The 22,787-nt window shown below is 43.9% G+C and overlaps 1 protein-coding gene across 1 annotated transcript; it reads right to left on the bottom strand.

The window, feature by feature from the left end:
- Positions 1-233: 233 nt before the first annotated feature.
- On the bottom strand, positions 234-22,133 carry LOC131886689 (uncharacterized). The gene is made up of 13 exons (XM_059235089.1): positions 21,980-22,133; positions 21,058-21,688; positions 20,557-20,890; positions 18,906-19,100; positions 14,937-15,178; positions 14,717-14,865; positions 14,464-14,648; positions 14,255-14,394; positions 13,959-14,195; positions 13,051-13,201; positions 11,838-11,969; positions 1,811-2,151; positions 234-502 (listed from the first exon to the last, which is right to left on the bottom strand). Exons 1-13 carry the CDS (start codon positions 22,131-22,133, stop codon positions 310-312), a joined length of 3,084 nt encoding a protein of 1,027 aa, XP_059091072.1. The 3' UTR covers positions 234-309.
- Between the last annotated feature and the right edge of the window lie 654 nt (positions 22,134-22,787).

The following is a 22,787-nucleotide window of genomic DNA, read 5'->3' as shown; positions in this document are numbered from 1 at the left end:
GGGAGTAGTTAGAAAAAGTCTACCTTATAGTCTACCTTAAGTTTAATAGCATTTCGCTCCCAAAATTCGTTGCTGCCTGTTGCATGGTTTTCGGAGCCGCGAGTAACAATCCGAGGAATAAATAGCTTGTTTGGGACGAAGTAAACATTATACTGGTCAACAAGGGAGACACTAGATAACATTCGCAATAACGGTTAAAAGGTCTGCAGAAAGGCAAAGAAACGCATCACAAATTGTACTTCAAACGTAGATATTTCAGAACAAAGAACTGAAAAATGGCGAGTCCTAAGCTTCATATTTGGGCGCGCTTCACTTGTTATCTCGAGAACGTAATAAAATATCTCTTCGGTTTTTCCCGATATTTTTGGTTGCCTTTTTTTCAAATAAAGCTGGATTCGTGAAAATAGGTTCACTGGGGTCTTGGAAGGCTCCATGCTGACCAAAGTTGCTTTTTTCCCTTTGCTCCTTATCACTGAACCAAGCATTGGAGTTCGCAAAATATCTGAAAAAGAAAAATCATGATAAAACTTCTTTCCTAGCCGATAAAATTGCAAATTTATCTAAAATTTATCTAAAATTTCCAAATCTTGGTCTACTTAGATTGAATTTTCCTTATCTATATGCTTTCATGTATAGAAATTCAATACTGAAGTTTTTTCCGTAAGGCAGTTATAACTTTGGATGCCACTTCTTGGCAAAATGACAAATATTACAAATTGATGGCAACTTACAATTGGCAATTTTATGGTAACTATTATCCTTCGTATTCCGTATTCCTTCGAAAAATTCCATCGTTTCACGGAAGTGGGATTTTGGCATTTATCTTTATTTATCGAGGTTTAACAATATCTGAAGGAAGTGTCACGAATGAAAAAGATATCTCTTGGAAGAGAAAATCTCGGCCATCGTTGCCTTGTTCGTCAATTGCCTTATCTGGATGATTTGGATGAAGTTTTCGTTGCAAAGACTCTAGCATATTTCTTTGGTTCAAACACTTCTTTTAACTTAATTTCAGGTTATTTGAGAGTCTTGCACAGCCCATAGAATTTGTCATCAAAGCAATCGCAAGGTATGACGCAAGGTGAAGAGGACAAATGCAATGAGTAACAGTTATACGGTTTAATAGGTGTCCATTTTTGTAAAAATCGAACAAGTTTCAAAACTTCAAGCGGCAAAAACATGGAATTTTCAGATAATGTATCAAAAGAGGAAAAATTAAACGCATTGTACACTAATCTATTGCGTAAAATACAACCAACAGGTTATTTAATTAATTTAATTTTTTTTGCCACACTTTAAGTAGAAATCAAGGGGTTAAGAAATCTAAATTTAGATTTGGTTCTTCGATTTTTGCAAAGAGAAAAGTGAAGAGGCAATGACAAAATTGTTTCTTCAATAGTATTTCTTCTGCAAATGCGTGGCAAATATGGTCCTTTTTGATTTCTTTCCTCTATGGGGGCGGAAACAGCCTCTAGAAATCTCCTTGAGAAAAGGAGGGTGGAGTTTGCTTACACTTTAAAAGTAAGAATATGCTATGAGATGTTCTTTGCTGTTTAAGCTCTTCATCCTTTTTATCTCTTCCATGCATTCCCTTGGTTTGTCACGGAGCTATGATTCCATGGCTGGTCAAATCTAGACGGTTAAGGCCATAAACCGTTTCATTGGCAAGGTTTTTATCATAAACATGACAAAAAATTATCAGGTTTTAAAGTTGACAAAATAAATTTGATGAGATCTAAATTTGAAATAAATGCATGAAATTCAGGTGATACTTGGAAAATGTAACTCGTTCATGGAACCCTGAACTTACTTTGGATCATTTCTTTGTAGATTGACATTTGCAACTTCCCAAAAATTCGACTGATTTATTTGATGTGATTCTGTGTTTGGAGAGGTTTGGTTGAAGTGTGGATTAAGGAACTGTTTCATTTTTGGATCATAAGCTCTTCGATGTGAGACATACACCCATACGGCTAAGATCGGCATTGTAATAACACAGCATATTACTGCAGTGATACAGGCATAATACCATTCCTCAGATAAACAGACTTTGTTTGGGATAACGTTTTCTGTTCGAAATGTGGCTCCAGTCTTCCGGGTTTTAAATGCAGGCTCTAGGTTGTTAGTAATTTCAGCTCGGGACTCGTACACCTAAGAGAAAATAATATGACATAAGTTCTAAAGACAAAATATAGTCCAAAGCCTATATGTGATCAATCTGCCTGCGCCTCAAACTTTCAAACCAGTGCTGCCAAGTTTGATCCAAGCTGGATTGTTTTTGGTCAGAAAATGTGAGTTCCCTTGACTTTCAAAAATCCAGCTTGGATCAAACTTGGCAGTACTTGTTTGAAAGTTTGAGGCGCAGGCAGATTGATCACATCAGTACTTTCCAAGTAGTTTTGAAGCTTATTACTGTTCTCGATTGGAGTGTTCAGTATCTCTAGATATTAGCAAAGGCGAGAGCCGGATGAGAGCAAGAACAAGTGAAAAATGATTTCGTGTTAGAATAAAGTAATGATTTGACTTGACATCAATGATTTTAGATCACCGGCAACAAATTGCATTCGTTGTTGCCTTGTGCATTTGAGCTGTTCCGACTAGATGAGCTGAGTGGGCCTTGGATTGGTGGAAACAATGAACCAATCCAAATTACCATATAGGAAAGCTTGAACCTGATTCAAAAGCCATTCGAATCGACAAAAAATACTATTCATGCTAGATCAATGCGGACGAGTAATTACATTCCCCTTTCGAAAAGTTTCATTTAAGTAAATAGCACATTAATATGGACCTCATTCATAAGATGTGTTACTGTTTTCGCTCCTTGCCTCGTAGGGCGACCAAATTTGGCTTGTTACAATTCTTCTCGATGGATTTATTCTTTTCATTTTGATGCTAAAATTCACCTTTAAGTTTTCTTACCCAATTGTACTTTGTTTTTAAGCTGTTGATTAATAAATCCTCTGATTGTCAATAAGCCCTTTATTGTTGAGGCTTTCGTTGCTTGGGTCAATCAGACCAGAGGCCAGTTTTTTAAACGCTTGTACCTCCGAGTCAAGGAGTGGACGTTAACCGGTATTGAAATGTACTCGTCTAAGTGCTCAGTACATGCACAAGTAGATGTACCGTCCGAGCCTTCACTCGGAGGTACGAGCGTGTAAAAAAACTCGCCTCTGGGTGCTGCTTGAAAAACAGGCTCGCCCAGTAGTTGAGAAGTCAACTGATTTGACCAATGTAGAGGTTGTAGTAGTGACTCCTCTTGATATCGAGCACTAACAGACAGTTGTAGAGAAAACAGTCTGTCCTGTTTACCGGAAGCAGCCTTCTCCTGAAGAAGGAACAGACTGTCAGTTTGACCGCGCTAACTGGTGTCAAAAGCTTCTCAAGTTCGGCCTTGAGAAATACAAAAGGATGTTCTATGGTAGAGAACCCTTTTTCCACCCATACATGTGCCGTCAGTCCATCAGACTTAACACGTGCTTTAATGTACGGTGTACCTCTGTCTATGTAGAAAGGACACAAAGAAAGGCGAGAAATAGGATAGCTCAATTACGTAGTTTTAGAGCTAGCCCTATCCCTAAACATAATCCCGCCCCACCCCCCTTCCTTAACCCGTTTAGCTTCCTCTCTCCCTCTCCTTCTACCTCCCACTCTCTCTCCCGCGCCATTCACATCTAAATGCTTCCGTGTATGGATATGCCAACTTTTAAAAATGCTTTTAGGCGCTTTATCTCAATTAATGGCACATGCAAGAAGTTGAGGAGTGACCAGGGAACAAATTTCATTGGATCTCGGAGCCAAGACGCCGACGCCAAAGCGTTGGACCTCAATACCATCCAAACGACATTAGAGGAAAAGGGTTGTGCCTGGCACATGAGTCCTACGTACACTTCACATTATGGAGGGGTTTGGGAGAGGAAAATTGGATCTGTGCGACGAATTTTGGAAGCCTCTCTCCTTACACTTGGAAATCAGGTCTTGTCACGTGACGAGCTCCATACCCTCCTTCTCAAAGCTTGTGCCATAGTGAACCATACACCACTACACACTGTGGGAAATCTCATCTGATCCACTTCCTCTTTCCCCCGCAATGTTGCTGACACTGAAGGAAGAGCCTCATCCACCAACACCACACTCTTTCACACAGAGCGACATCCATGCCTACGGATGGCGGAGAGTCCAAGCCCTAGGGACAAGTTTTGGGAACTCTCGAGTTAGGGATACTTGGCAACCCTTCAACAAAGGCGAAAGTGGATGGTTCCCAAACGCTCCATATTAATCGGCCACTTAGTGCTATTGAGAGACAAGACATCCAAAAGGAACCAGTGGCCAGTCGCACTTGTTCACGACGTCAAAGCCGGTTTGGGCGGTCGTGTGCGCTCAGCCACTGTTTCCGTTATCAAAAAATGCCCCAAAAGCACGATCAGGAAGAGCTTTTACAACAGGTCAATTGAAGACCTCGTTCTTCTTGTGCCGGAGCCATCGAAACCTGAGCCTGGGTCTCCAACGGTTTCAACTTCTGGGGGCCTCGGGCATATTCCGTTAGCAAGCTGATTTCTTAAATTTCCCGCGTTTGAGGGCTGGCTCAATCAGAATATTTGTTGTGGTTTCAAAATCATTCAGACGAAAGTCATCATCCTGCAAGTGCAAAACCGTGCCATACTTGTAACTTTTACAAGGTCGCCCAGAGCTCGGTGAGAACAAACGAATTGCCGATTCCCTTTTTATGACCTTCCATACATGCTATTTTTACGCTTAGGAATCAATTTACTTCATTTCATGTAATACTTCATTTTCAGTCACGAATAAATAACCAAAATCCAAACCGCTGGAATTAGATATTGTAGATCCGTCTAGCCTCAGCTTTTCAACCGCCAAAAGCTGTGAAGGGTAGAACAAAATCAAGACCTGCTCCTCAACTCTCTGGACACTTTCAATGAACGGCATTAGGTCTACCGTGTTAAGGAAGGGTGGATCTACGTTCTGACGAAATATGAAGTACCTCTACTTGACTCAACAGACTCGTCATTGGAACAATGAGCTGCTGCTTCAAAACTTAGTGGCGTTGAAAACACACTAGAGAACTGAGCCCAGTTTTTTAAACCATAGGAGCGAATCTTAGATTGAGAAAATGTGGTACTATACAACATAAGTTGGACCTTCTTTTGATCTAAGATTCACTCCTTGGCTTAAAAAACAAGGCCCTGATGTCCAAGCATGTTAGCCATTACCACTAATTTGTTAATGACTTCACCATCAACCTGAAAGGGCCCTACAGGGTGTTTCGTCTTTCTCTTAGAGTTTGCCTAATAGAAAAAAGCCTTCGGATTCGACCTAACCGACTTTCTTACCCTGAATCACGTGCAACTTTTTTTGGAGACGTGCTACTCTGAAACCTTGTCGCTAGTTTAGAATTCTTTTTGCACAAAGTCTTCCCTTATTTTGGAATTTTTTTCAGTGTCCCACCCTTCAAAACACATTCAGAGATTGTTGGTAGATTGGAGCAAACTTAACCTCAAAGACTGAAAATAATTTATCATTGGCTGCATCCATGGACGATTCCTGTTTCAGAATTAAAACCAGGTCTAGTTCTTCCAACCTTTCTGCAATTTGGGGCCAGTGTTCGTCTTTGAACTTGAACTTAGTCAGACCGACCTTTTTGACCGGTTTTACTCTAGAGCACGCCGGCTTTTGAGTAATGGTCTACCCTACGTCAAGAACACGATGATCTCACAGATTACTAGGTGTCACATGGACATACTGGATCAGATCATCAGGGTCATTGGAAAAACCAAGTTCAGAATGTTATTTGCTCTGGTGGGGACACCTACATGCTGAAAGAATTGTGCAAGATAGCAAACTTCTCCAGCTTTTGGAACGACTGAGATGTCAATTTCGAAATGGGAATATACCCATCGAGAATCGCCTCCCACTCTGCGATGCTAGCCGGAAAATTGAAGTCCTCTGCAAAGAAAACTTTCAAGCAAAGTCCAACTCATTTCCTGTCAAATTGAGAGCTAACAAGCACGAGCTTACAGAACAAAAAGGGGCCCGATGTAGATATTGTGACAATGGACAGATCAACACCTTTAACGTGACAAACTAAGACCTTTACTTCTCCAATCGACATTTGTGCATGACTTTTTTGCAAATCATTCCTAACATCTAGGCTTACACCCCCATGTGGGAAAAGGGGTTTATCAGGACATACCCTATGACAAGACCCCTGGTCGAAACCAGGTTTCTGTTATAGAGATGAATGAAATATCTTTCTCAATGGCTAGTTCTTCTAAGATCTTAACTTTTGTGCTATCTTTTTTAGAAATCAAACAATGCACGTTAAAAATATAGCCCCTTTACGGGCCTCTCTTTTGACGGACCAAGTTCTCAAGATCTTGGACCACCCTCTCCAACCGTAAAAAATCTATGATCAAAAAGCTATGTTCTACTGGAGGCATGAGCTTATGGGGAAGGTTGGTTTTGGGAAATGGGTTGGGCAGCTATGGGGGTGGATTGGGTATTTAAGGGAGGGGGAGGGAAGTGGGAGAGAGAGTGGAAGGTAGAAGGAGAGGGAGAGAGGAAGCTAAACGGGTTCAGGTAGGAAGGTGGGTGGGATTAGGTTTAGGAATAGGGTCAGCTCTAAAACTTGAAATTGAACTATTCTATTTCTTGCCTTTCTTTGTGTCCTTTCTACACCGTACATTAAAGCACGTGTTAAGTCTGATGGACTGACGGCACATCTACGGGTGGAAAAAGGGTTCTCTTCCATAGAACATCCTTTCTTCCTATGGTACTTCTCAAGGCCGAACTTAAGAACCTTTTGACACCAGTTAGAGTGGTCAAACTGACAGTCTGTTCCTTTTTCAGGAGAAGGCTGCTTCCGGTAAACAGGGCAGACTGTTTTCTCTACAACTGTCTGTTCGTGCTTGATATCAAGAGGAGTCACTACTACAGCCTCTACATTGGTCAAATCAGTTGACTTCTCTACTATTGGGCGAGCCTGTTTTTCAAGCAGCACCCTGGTCTGATTGACCCAAGCAAATAAAGCCTCAATAATAAAGGGCTTATCGACAACTGGAGGATTTATCAATCAACAGCTTAAAAAAAGTACAATTGGGTGAGAAAAATAAACGGGAATTTTAGCATCAAAATGAAAAGAATAAATCCATCGAGAAGAATTACCACTGTCAGAGGAGGCCTCGAAACTGTGCACCTTCCTTCTCCCCGACAACAAGTACCGCCCCCTGGTAGCGCCCATGATCAGGAAGGGGAGTGGTGATGTGTTCAGTTTCCGAACAGACTCGCAGTGGCAGAGTGCACCTGCAAGGGGTGGATGTTTAAAATCGTCGAAGACATGCTCTTTCAGACCACATTCCTTGACAAGCACCTCAATTACCTGCAGGTAGTATTTGACAACTGCTTTGCTGAAGGCATCACCCTGAGCCTGGACAAGCTTGAGATCGGCGACAGGGTCCCATTTGTCGGCTTCATAGTTTCAGCCGCCGGCAGGATGCCCGGACTGCCAAGGTGAAGGCCATCGCCACTTTCCCCTCACCCACAAACCTAATGCGGGTTCCGGTCGTTCCTGGGACTCGCCAATAAACTTGCCTCAATCTTACCTGACCTACTCACTTTAAAGTGAAGACAAGGGACCTTTTGAAGGCGTCATCAGCGTAGTTGTGGTTGGAGGACCACGAGGAGGAGTTTAAGTGGGTCAAGGCCGTTCTCACCTCCAACCATGGGGTCAAACCCTTTGACCCTAGTCTCCCTACGGAGCTCAAGACGGACATATGTGGACAGAAACTAACGGGCGCCCCTGCTTGATCCAGTGTGGGAGCTGCTCCCTGTCTACTGCCCAGAAGAACTACGTCGTCATTGAGCTCGAGATGATGGTGGTGTGGAGGGCTGTGGAAAAATGCAGTTTCTTTCTGCAAGGACACACGAGCTTCACAGTCATGAAAGATTACTGCCCACTACTGGGAGTTTTCAAGCGCCCTCTGTGTGCCATCAATAACCCGAGGCTGCAGCGGTTACGGGAGAATCTGGCCAGTACCAGTTCGAGGGCACATGGACGCACGACAAGCGCCACCTGATTGCCTGCGACCTGAGCCTGTACTCAGTGTTCAGTCCATCCAACTCCATGGACAAGGAGGTGGCAATCTGCACGGTAATCTTGATCAACAATGCCTCTCTCCACCTGGTTGCTGACAATGTGGATCCTGAGTACTACCAGCTTGTCAAGGTCATCAAAGCCAACACGCCCTTTCCCCCCTGTCAAGACAGGGGGCGCTGATAACGCCACGTTCCGTGCTGCCTTGCTAGAGTGGTGATGCACACCATGGGTGGACGGCTTTTCCCCAACGGACGCCTTCCACAACCGGTGGGTGCGCTCTCAGTTGCCTTCTGCCCGTCAAGGACCCTCCTTCAACCACCGGGAGTTCAAGGGCTCCTATGCAAAATACCGCAAGCAGATGGTGGCTGGCACTTGAGGACGCCCACTCAAGTCTCTCACCATGGGTCAACTTGTACATTTCCAGGATACAACTGAGAAATCCTGGAGATTTGACACTGTTATTGTGTTGTACTAGGTGAGCACATGCTTGTGCTCATCTAGGATGTATCATTCTAGTCATTTATGTAAGAACGTACTGGTCAGAAATACATTCAGTTATCAAGTCCATTCAACTCCTTGTGGGTCAGTTCCACCCACAAGTTAATGACATGGCACAGTCGATAGGATCTGGCTGTTGCCTTCTGTCGCTCTCCTTGTTAGAGAAGATTGAGCATGCTGCTCTCCTCGTTGAAGAGGATTGAACTGTGTAGCTCTCCCCATGTGGGATTGAGCGTGATTGGCAGAAGGCCATGCAGCTGGCACGAGCCTTGGGGAGACCTCGTGACCCTGATGAAGGGGCAACTCCTTGACCTCCATGGTGGGGTGACTTCGTGACCCGACGTGTTCCCCGGATGGCCCTTGAATCTCCGTATGATCCCCCCCCCCTGGTGTGTGAAGGAGATGTGTTGTACTAGGTTAGCACATACTTGTGCTCATCTACGATGTATCATTCTAGTCATGTATACATATAAGAACGTACTCGTCAGAAATACATTCAGTTATCAAGTCCATCCAACTCCTTGTGGGTCAGTTCCACCCACAGGTTTATGACAGTTATGGTCGTAGAGGCTCTGCCCAATGGGCAATAGTACCGTGTTCAGACGGACGCAGGCATTTTCCGCTGCAACTGACGCCACATCTGGCCCGCGCCGTCCACACCCGCCTACACGTCTCCACCACCTGCAAGCGTCACACATCCTTCGTGTCCGCCACACCCTCGGCGTTCAGCCAGTCTACGTGCCAAGCAAGTCACATTTGTGGTCAAATACACTTTTTGCGGGCAAAAAAAAAAGAGAATTTTTATTCTTCCCTCCCCGCGGTCTTGTTTTGAAAGGGAAGATGTAGAGTGGTTGTCAACCTGTCATCATCAGCTGAAAAACAACAACACTGAAAAAAATAGTTACATTTATCATCCCTCCTTTCCCACCTCTAAGCCTTACAGATGTTTTTGCAGACCCATCCAACCCCGAGTACTTGCATAATCTCACTGTGAGTTAAGGTCAGATCTTAAAAGATGAACTTGACCACAACATTGCTTGATATCTGCTCTTCATCAGACGCGCAAGAAATGGCCTATGTCTGATCTTTCTTTATCATTTTTGCAAATGACAAAGTTGATGAAAACTGATGAGCAATGCCCCCAAAGGACGGCCCGGGCGATGTTCTTCGTTTCCCTCTATTGGGAGACGAATTTGAGATCTTCATTGTTTTAACAACTACGCATCAGCAAATCAAGTACGTTCATAAGAAAGTGAAGTAGTTGCGGAGCACTTTTCTTGACGTTCGCTCTCCATGCACAAGAACTTTTGGAGGTATTGGCGGTGAGAAACCGATTTGGGTGGGTCATTCAGCCCGATTTGTGATGGGCTATTGGGCCTGGTTCGTTATAGGTCTTTGGGACCAATTCGTGGTGAGTTTTGAGGCAGATTCCTGGTAGAACTTTGAGCCTGGTTCATTTTGGGTACTTGGGTCCCAATGGTTCCGTGCACATTTGAGTATTAATAGAACATTTAGACAAAGGGGAGACTGATTGTACGAAACAGTGTTGGACAAGCGTTTAGCTGAGGGGAGAAAAACCATTTTCTCCAACTTGCATTGCTTGACAAACAAGATGGGAGCCATGTACGATAAATCACACGTCAGACTTGAAACTCTACCCCGACCTAAACTCACTGAGAAGAAACAGAGCTAGTTCCAGGACAAAGCCGCAGTTATATCCCCCCATGACAAGGGAAGCGATGCTGAAAGCCCAACCAGTGCAATCCAAGGAAAAAGGAACATCAAAAGAAGTCAACTTGCAAAACCAAATACCCAGATATCACGGAGTCATTTTTAAGCATTCAAGAAGAGAGGTCATTGGAATACTCTCAGACTGAGAGGTCACAAAGAAAATCTCCAATCCATCGATGAACATCTGAAGTGCAAACATCTCCATTGATTTTGAATTAAGATCAATTGTTGGAGTACCGGAAGAGGCACTGAGTCTGTCATCCTCGTGGAATCAGTAAAAATAGTGATTGGAGTCGGGACCCACGAAGCCGTGCAAAGGCAAGAGGACCTGGGGAAGGGCATTGCAATACATCAGTCATTGAGTGCAGACATATTGAAAAATCTTAAGAACTGAGTAAACGAGCAACTTCTGACTTACTCAGTCACTGACCATTTGACTAAGTTAGACCATTTGTTGTTCATTATTGCATATTTACCTCTTCCATGGCCCATCAATTGCTCCCTTTTCATTATCGGAGCAAAGACAGGCGAGTGGTAGTTTCTTATTTCATGTACAAAGAGTTCAATAAAATAGACAGCGCTGTAGAAAAGGTTAATCGTTAGACTGTTGGCAAGATTGTAATAATGAGGGGCTAGACTCTAGAGTAGATATCAGCGCCAATTTGATACATGCCTTGTACTGTGAACATAGAGAGTGACCCCAAATTGCATGTCAGTACGGTTGTCTCGAGGTAAGTCCAGTAAGTAGTAAACGAGTACAACTGAAGTTGAGTTGTGCTCTTGGGGAGTATAGATAACCGTCCACCAATTTGTCTCCATTTTCAAGTATAGAGGTGATTGCCCTATTAGGGTAAGAACAGGAGGCCCTAATATAGAGCTAAGAAATTGAAGGCCAGGTACTAGGTGTTCTCCATCTCAGAGAGCTATCAAGGTTTTCATCTAGAGCTGGCGTCAAAATTATCTGTGTAATTTCCGTCCAGTGTGGGAATCAAATTACTGGACGGAGCACTGATCGTGATGGGCTCTGCTCTTAAACCTGGTAATCCTCGTGATCCAGAAGGAGGACTGGTGAGCCCCAAAACCTGGGATTATTTGCATGTTGGGCATTGTGAGTCCCAGACCATACAATAATTGTCTGTTTTGCCCGTCGGCCAAGTGATCCCCAAAACCCACAATGGTGGTTAATCGAGCTCTGGAACCTGCTATGGTAGGTTACTGCGGAATCGCACTTTCTTTTTTCAAAGTTAATTTATTTATTTTCATCGGGTTCCATTTCCCTTTACCTACCAGCTTTCGGTTATTTTAGATTGAAGGTTACGAAAAAGTTATTTTGTCCAAAAATAACCTATATACGTAGGATAAAGCTTGGTCTCACTTAATAAATTACTTTTCTAACCCTTGGTAATGATAATTCAGTTATCAATACACTCTCTTCCTTTCGTGCATTCCTACACATTCGCAACTTAAAATGGAAAATTTTGAAGACAGTAGTTACCTGTAGTATTTCTTTAACATTGAAATTGTCCTCGTCAGAGAGGCTTTCAATTCTTTTGTCAGATGAGGGCATTGATCTTTTTCTTCTTCGTCCATATGAATCTTGCCTTCCCTGAGGTGCATCACAAAAGACCTGAAACATTTTTATTTTGTAATTTACATGGCCTAAGATTTGTCACACATTTGATATGAACATCTTTGCAATGCTCTCAAGGTCCAGGCGTATCGTTATCCCCTAATAACGGCGTTATTTTTTCGTTGACGATTTAACGACTAGTTGCATGCATTCTTATTTTACGTAACAATTTTCGTAACAATTGTTCATTGTCCACCGTTATATTGCCTTAATGATACATGTTGAAATATATTTCTCTCATTTTTAGGCAAAGCATTTTCGTTGTGTTTTCCATAAATTTTGCTCTTCTTATTCGAAAATAGTGAAAATAAGAAATTTATGATCAATCTGCCTGCCCCAGGAGAGTGCAAACCAGTAGTGCAGTGCTTACTCACTGTTTTTAAGCCAGAAGTCCTCTTAGAGATAAACATGATTGAGGAACTCTAACACTATACAAGGACGACGTCATCACTGATCACACACGATAGGATGGGGGGGAACGTAGCTTTTATCCAGATGGACCGAATGCATTTTCCTTCACACAAGTTGGACTTTAGTTAGCTCAGAAAGCGTTTGCCAATTTTGACCCCAATCAAACGCCTGCGTCAAAAGCAATGAGGTCCTGAAACTCAGTACGACGTGGGCAGAAAATGACTTGCTTAGCACCACCTTGGTAAGATCTTACCAACGTGGCGCTATTTCAGTCAATTTGCGTCCTCCCTGGTCCGAGTTTTAAATGCTCATAACTTTTGACACAGACGTTCGATTGAGATCAAATCTCACCATTGTTCTATGAGGTTGTAATTGAGTCAACTCATGTAAAGAGAAATGAATTTGATTGATTGGAATTGGAATTACTCATTTTCCCCCACCCCCGTGGCTGTCCAGTGGTGATGTCGTCCTTGCGCTATACAAAGTCAGCAGGACTTGTGAGCAATCTGCCGAAGCTAGTAGATCGATCGCATCGGTAGCAAAAACTAGTTGCCTTAAACGGCATTGCCATTAACCACATGTTAAGCAAGCGCTTTGACGATTGTCAGATTAATGATTGCTAGTGTATGATCAAAACATTTGAAATAATTGTTAGCTCAATCCTTACCGCAGGACAATCTGTTTTGCAGGTATGAACAGTAGCCTCAAATACCAAGAAGTTAGACTCGGGAATCTTGAATGCATTGAAGCTAGTGGATAAACCATCGCCACTACGTGCAAGTCCAAGAGAAGGAAAAACATACGGATCAATTGGACAACTAAGTAAGAGAAAAAAAAACAGAAAATAATGAAGTCAGAGTTCGCGTCATTTTTGTCAGTTTCTCAGAACCTCTCAATTAAAGCCCATTATCGATTGCGAAGACATGTTGCACTCATGGCTTGCACCTTTAATTAAGCAAATGAAAATTATTCTCCATCCTTGCTGGGAGTTGTTCTTTATAACACTGGCATCAATTTTTCTCACCAAAGTAACGAACGTGTCACTTGTATCCAATCCCATCGAAGTTACAACAAAAATACTGCCCATTGCTTTTTCAAAGAGGCCCCAGGCTCTGGATGATAGTAAATTCTTCAAAAACTGTCCACGTCTTTACGAGACACTTAAATATGATTTACATTAAAATATTTTTTCCCTCAATTGAAATAAAACTTTATAATATTTCTGCAATTATTTTCAATAAAATGATGTGTGTTTGTCTTACTTTAATGTTATTGCATTTCAATGTAACGTACTCATACGTTCTTTTCTCCAAATAAAAAAGGAGTTCTCCTCCATACCACTGATATTGTCAGAACTGATATTTTTTCATCTTCTTTGCCGACTTCTTTGCTGCTACTGGGAATGGAATCACAAGCAGTTGAAAATGGAACGAACTGATTTCTTTTTCAGCTTTCAACTCATGTAATATTTCAATTTGTTCAGATTTGTATGTGGTGTATATTCAAAATATAATTGTCACAATCCATTTAAGATGTTGTAGCAAGATTTTTTACTTTCTAAGAACTGTCACATACCCTCGACGATCAATTAATTGCACTGCCCGAGCACTATACGGATCTTTCGCCACGACATCGGTGGCAAAAATGTCTTGTAAAAGATTTTTGCCATCTTGGGTTTCTAATTTGAACTCGAGTGGATCTCCAACTGCTATCGTCGTCGTCGGACGACCTTGGTATTGAATGACTAAACGTACTCGACTGTCCAAAGTATGTTCTGCTGGAAGATATTCTATGGGAGTCGGCTGACCAGATCTAGATTTTGAAAAATGTGAATGATTGATGCATCGTTTTTTTCAAGTCATACTACTCACCCGGAACCGATGTATGAAGACGTTACAACAGCATCTCCAGGGGCCACAGCAGTGCAAGTGAGATTGTACATTACGTCATCAGAGGTCTGAACAGACTCACTAAATTGTACCACAACAATATTTGTGAGCGTATCGCCAAACTGAAAATGTAAGGTGTGAATATGTATTGTCAATGTAAAAAGAAATATTTCAGTTATTGAGATTTTCACCTTCTCCGTTCCACACTTTGGTATTCCTCTGTGTCCTGGGATCTTGAACAAATGTACACGTTTGCCTAGCCCACGGATGAAACATTTTGGACGATCAAAGTGTTTATGTGTGTATATTCGGCCTCGAAAATCATAAGGTGTTCGCAAGGTGAACTCCATTCCATTTGATGAGCAAGTCTGAGACACTGAAGAGGGGGATGTAGAATAAGGGTTAGATAAGTATGGGGTGAATTGTTATTTGAAATTCGCCCACCATCAATGCAATTTAGATCTCTTGTTTCCTTCACGTAGAAATCACGATTTCCTGAGAAATCAAAGTAGGTTGAATCGTTGATGTCCAACGTTTGGGTGTTCTGATCACTTAATTCGCAATTTTTGTTGACTGCTGGTGAAAACTTTGCCCTGAAATCGATGTAGAAACAACGGATCAACTATCGGAAAGACATCGAATGTTATCTAATAAAAGTTCTTACACAAAGTTAAATGACTGACATTTGAACTTTTTTTCTTCAACACATTCTTTCTTGCATTCCTCTAATGAATGTACATATATTGACCGGAGGATAAATTGAGGCCGTATTTGTGTTCTAGATCGAACCTGTAAAAAAATCTTACATTTTATTCGGTCAACCTTGGAGCCAGGTAAACAGAAGCACAGATGAGGGTAGGGAAACAGGAAAAGATATGCGCCGGTGACAATCTGATGTTTCAGTTTCTATTTGTTTTGCTTCGTTTCTAATTTAACGCCCCCTTTATTTACGGGGTTTTCCACTTTTTTGAGACAATAGCTGCCACCGAAAAAAGTCTGACCGGACGGAAAACAACTGCCAGTCACCCAACAATAATTTTGCGAAAATAATAGTTCGAAAGCGAATTTGGCTTAATTTATTCGAACCATTTGTAGACCCGCGTGCCTGTCATCTGTTCATACTACCTTTCGGTTTGTGGTCGGAGCATCCCTTTTTGGGAGCATTCTGATAGAATATCAGCATAAAGAATCCGTCAAATCCAGATAAGCCCGACGAAGACTCGGTAGTAATGGCTTCAATCAATTCTAGGAGCTTCTCCTCACGTACATTGGCCTCCAATACCAATCAGTCTTCGCGACGGCGAGATTCATCAGTGACCAGATCCATCTGGGCTTGAAAGGCCCTAATCACATCCTCCATTTTGATTTATAAAATCGGATCTCTCAAATGTTCCAAATTGACGGCCCAAAAAGAGTTCTGGTCAAGGGAGAGTTTCTTGAATTTTCGTACACAAAGCCTACCACAACCCTATGCAATCAGATGGTTCCCAAGGGAAATGTGGCCCTTACGTCATTTGAGCAATGACCTCCTACTAAGGGGAGCATCGAAACTTATCAGGTGAAGCCTTACGCTAGTGATGTCCACGGGATTCATGTCAACCCAAGGGCAAAAAGCAGACCACCCTAAATGGTGTCAAAAGCTTCTCAAGTTCGGCCTTTAGAAGTACGACAGGGAGAAGGGATTTTCAAAGGTAGATTGAGCTTTTCTTCCCCCGTACATGTGCCGCCAGCCCAAGACATAAGACGTCTTGTGCTTTACGTAAGGTGTACCTCCTTCCATGTAGAAGGGACGCAAAGAAAGCCGAGATATGGGACAGCTCAGTTTCGTAATTTTAGAGCTGACCCTATTCCTAAACCTAATAGCGCACTTCCCTCATGCCTTGACCCATTGAGCTTCCGCCCTCCCACTCCTCCTACCTCCCACCCTCTCTCCCACTTCCCTCTTCTTCTGACTGACCGTTATTACATCTTCTCAGAATCATTCTTGTTTCCATTGTATTGGTAACTTTTGCCAGGTTCAACATATGACAAAGAGGATGGCTTCCTATGGCTGGTCGAATTGAGGAAGAAAGGCGCTTTGAAGCTTGGACTTTTGTGTTCACTAGGGTCAACAACACAATCTTGCATTTTCCTTGATGAGGCAATGGTTGGAACTTTGATCCTCAGAGTTCAGAAATGTCCAAGGGTTCACAATGATTGAAGTTGTGGCTCAGATCTGCCAAAACCCCTCGAGCAGAACCTTTTTCCAGAGGAATATTGGTCGGCATTGGCCGGTCAGAGTGGGTGGATGTCGGTAAAATGAGCTTTCTGGCAGATAGTTCGATCACAATTGTACATTCTAAGGCAGAGCACGCCCCACCCATTTCTTACCACGTGAAGTCCACTAAGAGATGAAAGTCATATTCACTCACCAAATCATAAAGGTGATCAACGAAATGATTGTCTTGCGTACAGTCATTACAGTGAGCCAAGAGCGAGTGTTCTAAACAACAATTTTGTTTTGAGGTTTTTCCATTGTCCATGATCAGCTGCGGTCAACTGACAACTCTCGACCAATCAGCGAGAACCAGGCAAAAGGAGATGACGCGTCTTTTACATGAGTGTCATTAGGTATGTCAAAAGAAAGGGCCGTAAAAGGGCTATATTTGGATGTGCATTGTCTGATTTCTAAAAAAACAGCACAAAGATTAAGAATTAGCCATTGAGAGAGATTTCATTCATCTCTATAACAGAAACCTGGCTTCGACGAGGGGTCCTAGATGGAGAACTGGCCACAGTTGGTTTCAACTTAGTTCATAGTGATAGGGTACGACCTGATAATCCCATTTTCCCATATGGGGATGTATGCCTAAATGTTAGAAATGATTTGCACATTAGTCAGGTACAAATGTCAAACGGAGAAGCACGAATCTCAGTTTGTCATATCTGAGGGCTTGATCTGTCCCTTGTAACAATGACTAGGCCCCCTTCCTGTTCAGTAAGCTTTTTTATGTCGCCTCTCAAATTCACAGGAAATGAGTTGGATTAGACAGTTTACACGGAGGTTTTCTTTGGAGGGGACTTCAATTTTCCGGCCAGCCATAGATTTCTAGACGCTGGATGTCGGACGACCGTTTGGCTAAACAGTACAATGAACCGGTTGGTGATAAATTCCCAGGAGATCATTGATATTGTACTGTTTCACCACCCGAGTGGTCGGTCGTCCGGCATGCAGTGTTTAGAAATCTATGGGATAGCGTTGAAGAGTGGGAGGCTAGTCCCGATGGGTATATTCCCATTTCGAAATCGACATCTCAGTCGTTTGAAAAGCTGGAGGAGTTTGCGATCTTGCGCAATTTCGCCCAGCAAGTTGGTGTAGCCACTAGAGAGAATAGCGTTCTCGACTTGGTCTTTTCCAATGACCCTGATCTGATCAGGATGTGCATGCAACACTTGGCAATCTATCAGATCATCATTTTCTTGAGACAGGGTCGACCATTACTCAAAAGCCGGCGTGCTCTAGTGTAAGACCAGTCAAAAAGGTTGGTCTGGCTAGGTTCAAGTTCAACGACGAACACTGACCCCAAATTACAAAAAGTTTAGAAGAACTAGACCTGGTTTCAATTCTGGAACAGGAATTTTCCATAGATACAACCATTGCTACATTTGTTTCGGTTCTTGAGGAAATTTGCTCCAGTCTAGAAATCTCTGAATGTGTTCCAAAAGGTGGGACACAAGCAAAAATTCCAAAATAAAGGAAGACTTTGATCAAAACCGGTTGCAAAATAGCAAAAAGGCTGAAGAGCAGTTCAAATCCAGTTATTGTGGCTAGTCTCCAAACAAAATTGGACGTTATTTTCAGAGTTTAATTGGGCCTTTTGAGGTTGATGGCGAAGCCATTAGGAATGTATAGGCTATGGCTAACATGCTAGGAGATCAGGTCTCTAGTGTGTTTTCAACCATACTGAGTTTAGCAGCAATACCTCTTTGCTCTGAAGATGAGTCTTTTGAGATTGTCAAGGTTAGTCATTTTTAGCACTTAAATAATCTTGTAGTCACAGATCAAGATGCTTTAGAGGCCATCTAGGACTTAAGGTTTTTGTTAGGTATTCGTAACTAACAAGCCGTTTTATTCAATATAGTGGATAAGTGGAAGGATAAAGAAGAAGTGTCTAGAGCAGAAGAGAGTTACTAGAGGGAGTCAGGGTAAAGAAGTCAACCATTGAATGAATGGCTAGATCATGACTTATTATCTCCCCCCAAGATGGCGGCAAAGAATAAATAATTTAAAATCAATCATGATGCTCCAAAGCGGACGATTTTTGGTGGGTATCGGGTACCTCGCCAAAGAATGCTGGAGCGTCAGGGTCGCCATTTACCGATCTGTCCTCAGAGGTGTCTGGTTGATGGGAAGGTATGGTGGGATGGGGACGAAGATGATATAGAGTCCGAATATGTGTACGGCCATCCATCAAGTTTCATAGGATCGTCCATCAGGTAGAGCTCTGAGGATCAAGGCCGAATGGTCCCATTTCTTGGTCCGAGGGTTCTGGACAAGAACCCTAGTTTGAGGCCTCAACATGGTTCGATCTTCGGTGAGCGATGGGCATTAAAGTTAGAGTCTCTAATTAAAGTGAGCCTTGATCTTCCTTGCCTCTCCCCTCTGCTTCTCCAGGGCCGCTAGCCAATCCTGGTCCGAGAGCCGCACGTAGAGTTGGACATGGCCGGGTGAATGGGTGCAGAGTCGACAGTTGAAAAGCCACTGAGCCGAACTGAGGCCGTTAGCACGGGGAACCGTCCGCCAATCCAGGAGAGATCCACGAAAGGAGCGCCAATCGTGGCCATGTTTCTAAAGAAGAATTTTCATGGATTTGACGGTGGATTCGGCGTGCCCATTGGAGGCCGGATCATAGGCAGACGCCAGCTAGTGAGTAATATGATGATGATGGCAAAATTCCGCGAATTGAGATCGAAATTGAGGACCACCATCAGATCGAATCGTCTGTAGGATCCCATAATCCACAAACCAATCTTATAGGATATCAATGACCGCCTGGGTGTCAACCCGAAAATCGGTCCGTCATGATGGGGCCCTAACGCTCTCAAAGATGTCTACAGAAATGGCCTCAAAGGGTCGGGAGGCAGTGGATTGGATCAAGGGTTCCACTGGTTGACTCAGACGATGTTCTTGGCAGGCTGAGCATGAACTCACGACCTGATCAATGCCATTATTCATGCCCGGCCAAAAATAGAAATGGGGAGCCCAGACACAAGTGCAGCGAATGCCTTGATGGGAGGCATGGAGACCACGTAAAATGGATGGGCGAGAGGCTGGCGGCAGGACAATGTGGTGTCTTTTTCGTCGCCAGCATTTGTTGGAGCTTGAGCTCTAGGCATTGTTAGATTTGGATGCAGAGTAGTTAAGAGGCACAAACATAGGGCAGATTTCCACGGAGATGTCTGCCAAAAAACCCAAAGGCCGGACTAAATAAGCAGGCAAGGCACGGAAGGCTTTGTCTTGCACGTTGACCATTTTGAGCAAATGCTTCATAGATTTAACGGCTGCTTCAGCCAGACCATTGCTGCGGGCGTGGTACGGCGACGAGGTGTCGTGTCTGATATTATGTTCTTGGCAAAAGTCTTCAAATTTGGCACAAAACTGAGGCCAATTATCACTTTTGAGCCACTTAGGCAATCCAAATTCGCAAAACCAATCAAGAAGAGTAGCACAAATTGCTGTGGTACTTAAGGATTTCAGTCAGACAACAAGGGGATAGTCGCTAAAGCGATCCACCAGCAAGAGAAAGTGAATCCCATCCACCTCAAATAGATCAGTGGAAAAAGCGGTGTTTAAGTGTATAAGCGGTTCTGGAGAGTGAGAAAGAAGCAACTCGACACAGACAGGGCACTTGACAATAGCCATCTGAATTTTATTGGTCATGCCCGTCCAGGAATAAAGTTGTCGAGCCAAAGTACATATTTTAGTCATACCAGAATGTGATTGGTGTAGGTATGATATTATTGTTGATCAGGCGGGTTGTGGAATGACAAGACGTGAGCCATGCAAAATAATCTCTCCGTCTCTTTGCTGCAGGCAAGTTAAACGGCAAATGGCCGGCCATAGTATTCCCTTGAGATGGATTACCACGCATGACCTCAGCACCCTTGTCAGCACCTTTCAATGGATGTAGGAAGCTCTAATTTCGCCGACATACTTTTACCGTCACCTCACACACCACATCGTATGATCGGCCTGAGTCCAAGACACTTGAGATAGTGCCATGGGTGTCCCATGCTTTGCTTACTGGGTGCTGCACTAGCACTTTGGTGCCCACCGTGAGAATGCTCAAATTGTGAGCTGATCTATCATTGACATCCTGTTTGTGCTGAGGGGATGCACTTCTCACATATGCGAATTCATCCTGGTCAAACCTTTGAACTGGGAGGCCCGGTAAAAGGGTGTGCTGTCGACGGCCCAAGAATGCTTGGGCCGGGTAGAACCCGTCCTCTTGTGGAGTGTTGCGATATTCCAGTAGGGCTGCCGGAAAGTTCTCCCCGGCATCTTTGCACTTGCCAAGCAGAAACTTCATAGCCTTGACCGCGGCTTCTGCCAAGCCATTGGAGGGAGGATTGTAGGGGCTGGAAAGCACAAATGCACAATGTTTGTTCAAGGCAAAATTCCGTGAACTTCCCTCAGAACTGAGGTCCTCCGTCTGATTGGATGACTCAAGGAAACCCCCAATCGCAAAACCATTGGAGTAGCGCGCCAGTGACGCTAGAAGTGACTGTCGTCCTCAATTGCTGACAGAATGGGAATCCCGAATAGCGGTCCATCACCCAGCCAGTTCTGGCCCCTGAAGTCGAAAAGGTCCACTCCTACATGGCTCATGGGCTCCGTGGGGACTGAAAGCTCCCAAATGGGCTCAATGGGCTGGCTAGACAGTTTTTCTTGGCACACCGTACAACTCTGAACCAATTGAGATATGTCATTTTTCATATTGGGCCAGTAGTACAATTGGCGGGCGCGCTGGTATGTCTTCACCATGCCAAAATGGGATGTGTTGAGGAGCCGGAGCAGGCCCGCCCGGGCTGAGCGGGGGATTACGAGCTGAGTCCCTTGCAGGATAAGTAAGCGGGACCCTGGCTCCTGCTGGAGGCTCACCTCTGGCCACGCACAAGCATAGGCCCATAAGGTGGGGTTAGTTGCTGGGTCTCCTCCTGAAATAAAACACTCCACTAGGGCCTCATATGTCGGGTCAGAGGCGGCCGTACGGACAATAGATCTGAGAGCCGGGTCCACCCCCAAAACACGTACACTGAGGGCCAACACTTTAGCATCTGGCTCGTCCTCGCTGGGAAACACTGGGGCCCGAGATAAGGCGTCGGCAATAAGATGTTCTTTTCCCACAGTCCAGGACACTGTAAAGTTATAATCCACTAATCATTCCCGGAACCACAGGAGAATCTCGTTCAAGAGCTCTTGGAGTGCCTTGTTAAATATCTCCAGGAGTAGTTTATGGTCCGTCACAACCTCAAAGTTTGGCATGCCTTCCAGGTGGTACGCCAATTTCTCCACTGCCCACACAATAGCTGAACACTCAATTTCAATGGTCGCATAGTTTTGTTGACAATTTGTCAAACTACAAGATCTGCAGCTGATTAAACGTAATTGGCCTGCGGGCTCAAATTGACCCAGGGCAAATCCAATGCCAAACAATTGCAACGCACCCGTGAACAGCTTTGTGGGTAGCACTGGGTCAAATGCCTTGACCACCATGTCAGACGTGAGAGCCTTCTTCAACACCTCAAATTCGGCTTGGTGACAGGGGAGCCAGTTGTATGCCACGTCCTTTTTTATGAGCCCTTGCATGAGCACCAACATGTGCGACAAATCTAGAATAAATTGTCCCAATCCAGGAATCCTCCGAGCTCGGTAGTGTTCTTTGGGCAGGGAACTCCGCCACGGCCGCTAATTTCTCTGGATTGGGCCGGACCCCGTCCCCAGACACAATAGACCCCGCAAATTTTAAACTTTTTTCCCACCTCTAGCTTGCTCAAGGAGATCTTGATGCCTGACTGACGACACCTCATTAAAACCTCTTCCAAACGCAAAAAGAGGGTCCTTAGATTGGGGGCTTGGACCAACATGTCATCCAAAATTTTCAGCAGCCAGGGCGGCCCCTCAACCGCCTTGGCCGGCCGGCAACAAAATTCATCTGATGAGGTATTGAGGCCCATCAGGGCCCCCAAATAGCGATACCTGCCCAAAGGTAAGAGAAATGTGGTCAGTTTGGAAGATTCTTCATCCAGGGATATATGGAAATAACCGGGGATGGCGTCGATCTTGGCAAAGTACCTGGAGGTGGGGTTGATCCGCTTGATGAGATCCGCAGTGGCCGGAAAGGGGTGCACTGTGCGGATCACAGCCTCATTGAGCCGCCGGTAATCGGTGACTAACCGCAGCTTCTTGCCCCTTTCTGTGGGCCCCGTTTCCAGCACAGGCACACCGGATGTCATTAATTCACTAATGAGCTGA

This window comes from Tigriopus californicus, chromosome 9 (assembly GCF_007210705.1).
Source record: "Tigriopus californicus strain San Diego chromosome 9, Tcal_SD_v2.1, whole genome shotgun sequence".
Classification (NCBI taxonomy): Eukaryota; Metazoa; Arthropoda; class Copepoda; order Harpacticoida; family Harpacticidae; genus Tigriopus; species Tigriopus californicus.
This window is presented reverse-complemented; position numbering and strand designations above follow the sequence as displayed.

Excerpts from the sequence above, each read along its gene's own strand:
- LOC131886689 (XM_059235089.1), bottom strand. The coding sequence starts at position 22,133 with ATGTTGGTGCTCATGCAAGGGCTCATAAAAAAGGACGTGGCATACAAC. Across the intron at positions 21,689-21,979 it reads ACCCACAAAGCTGTTCACGG|TGGATTATAACTTTACAGTG; the intron begins GTGCGTTGCAAT and ends GGGAATGATTAG. Across the intron at positions 19,101-20,556 it reads AAGTGCTAGTGCAGCACCCA|AAACATGGCCACGATTGGCG; the intron begins GTAAGCAAAGCA and ends ATTCTTCTTTAG.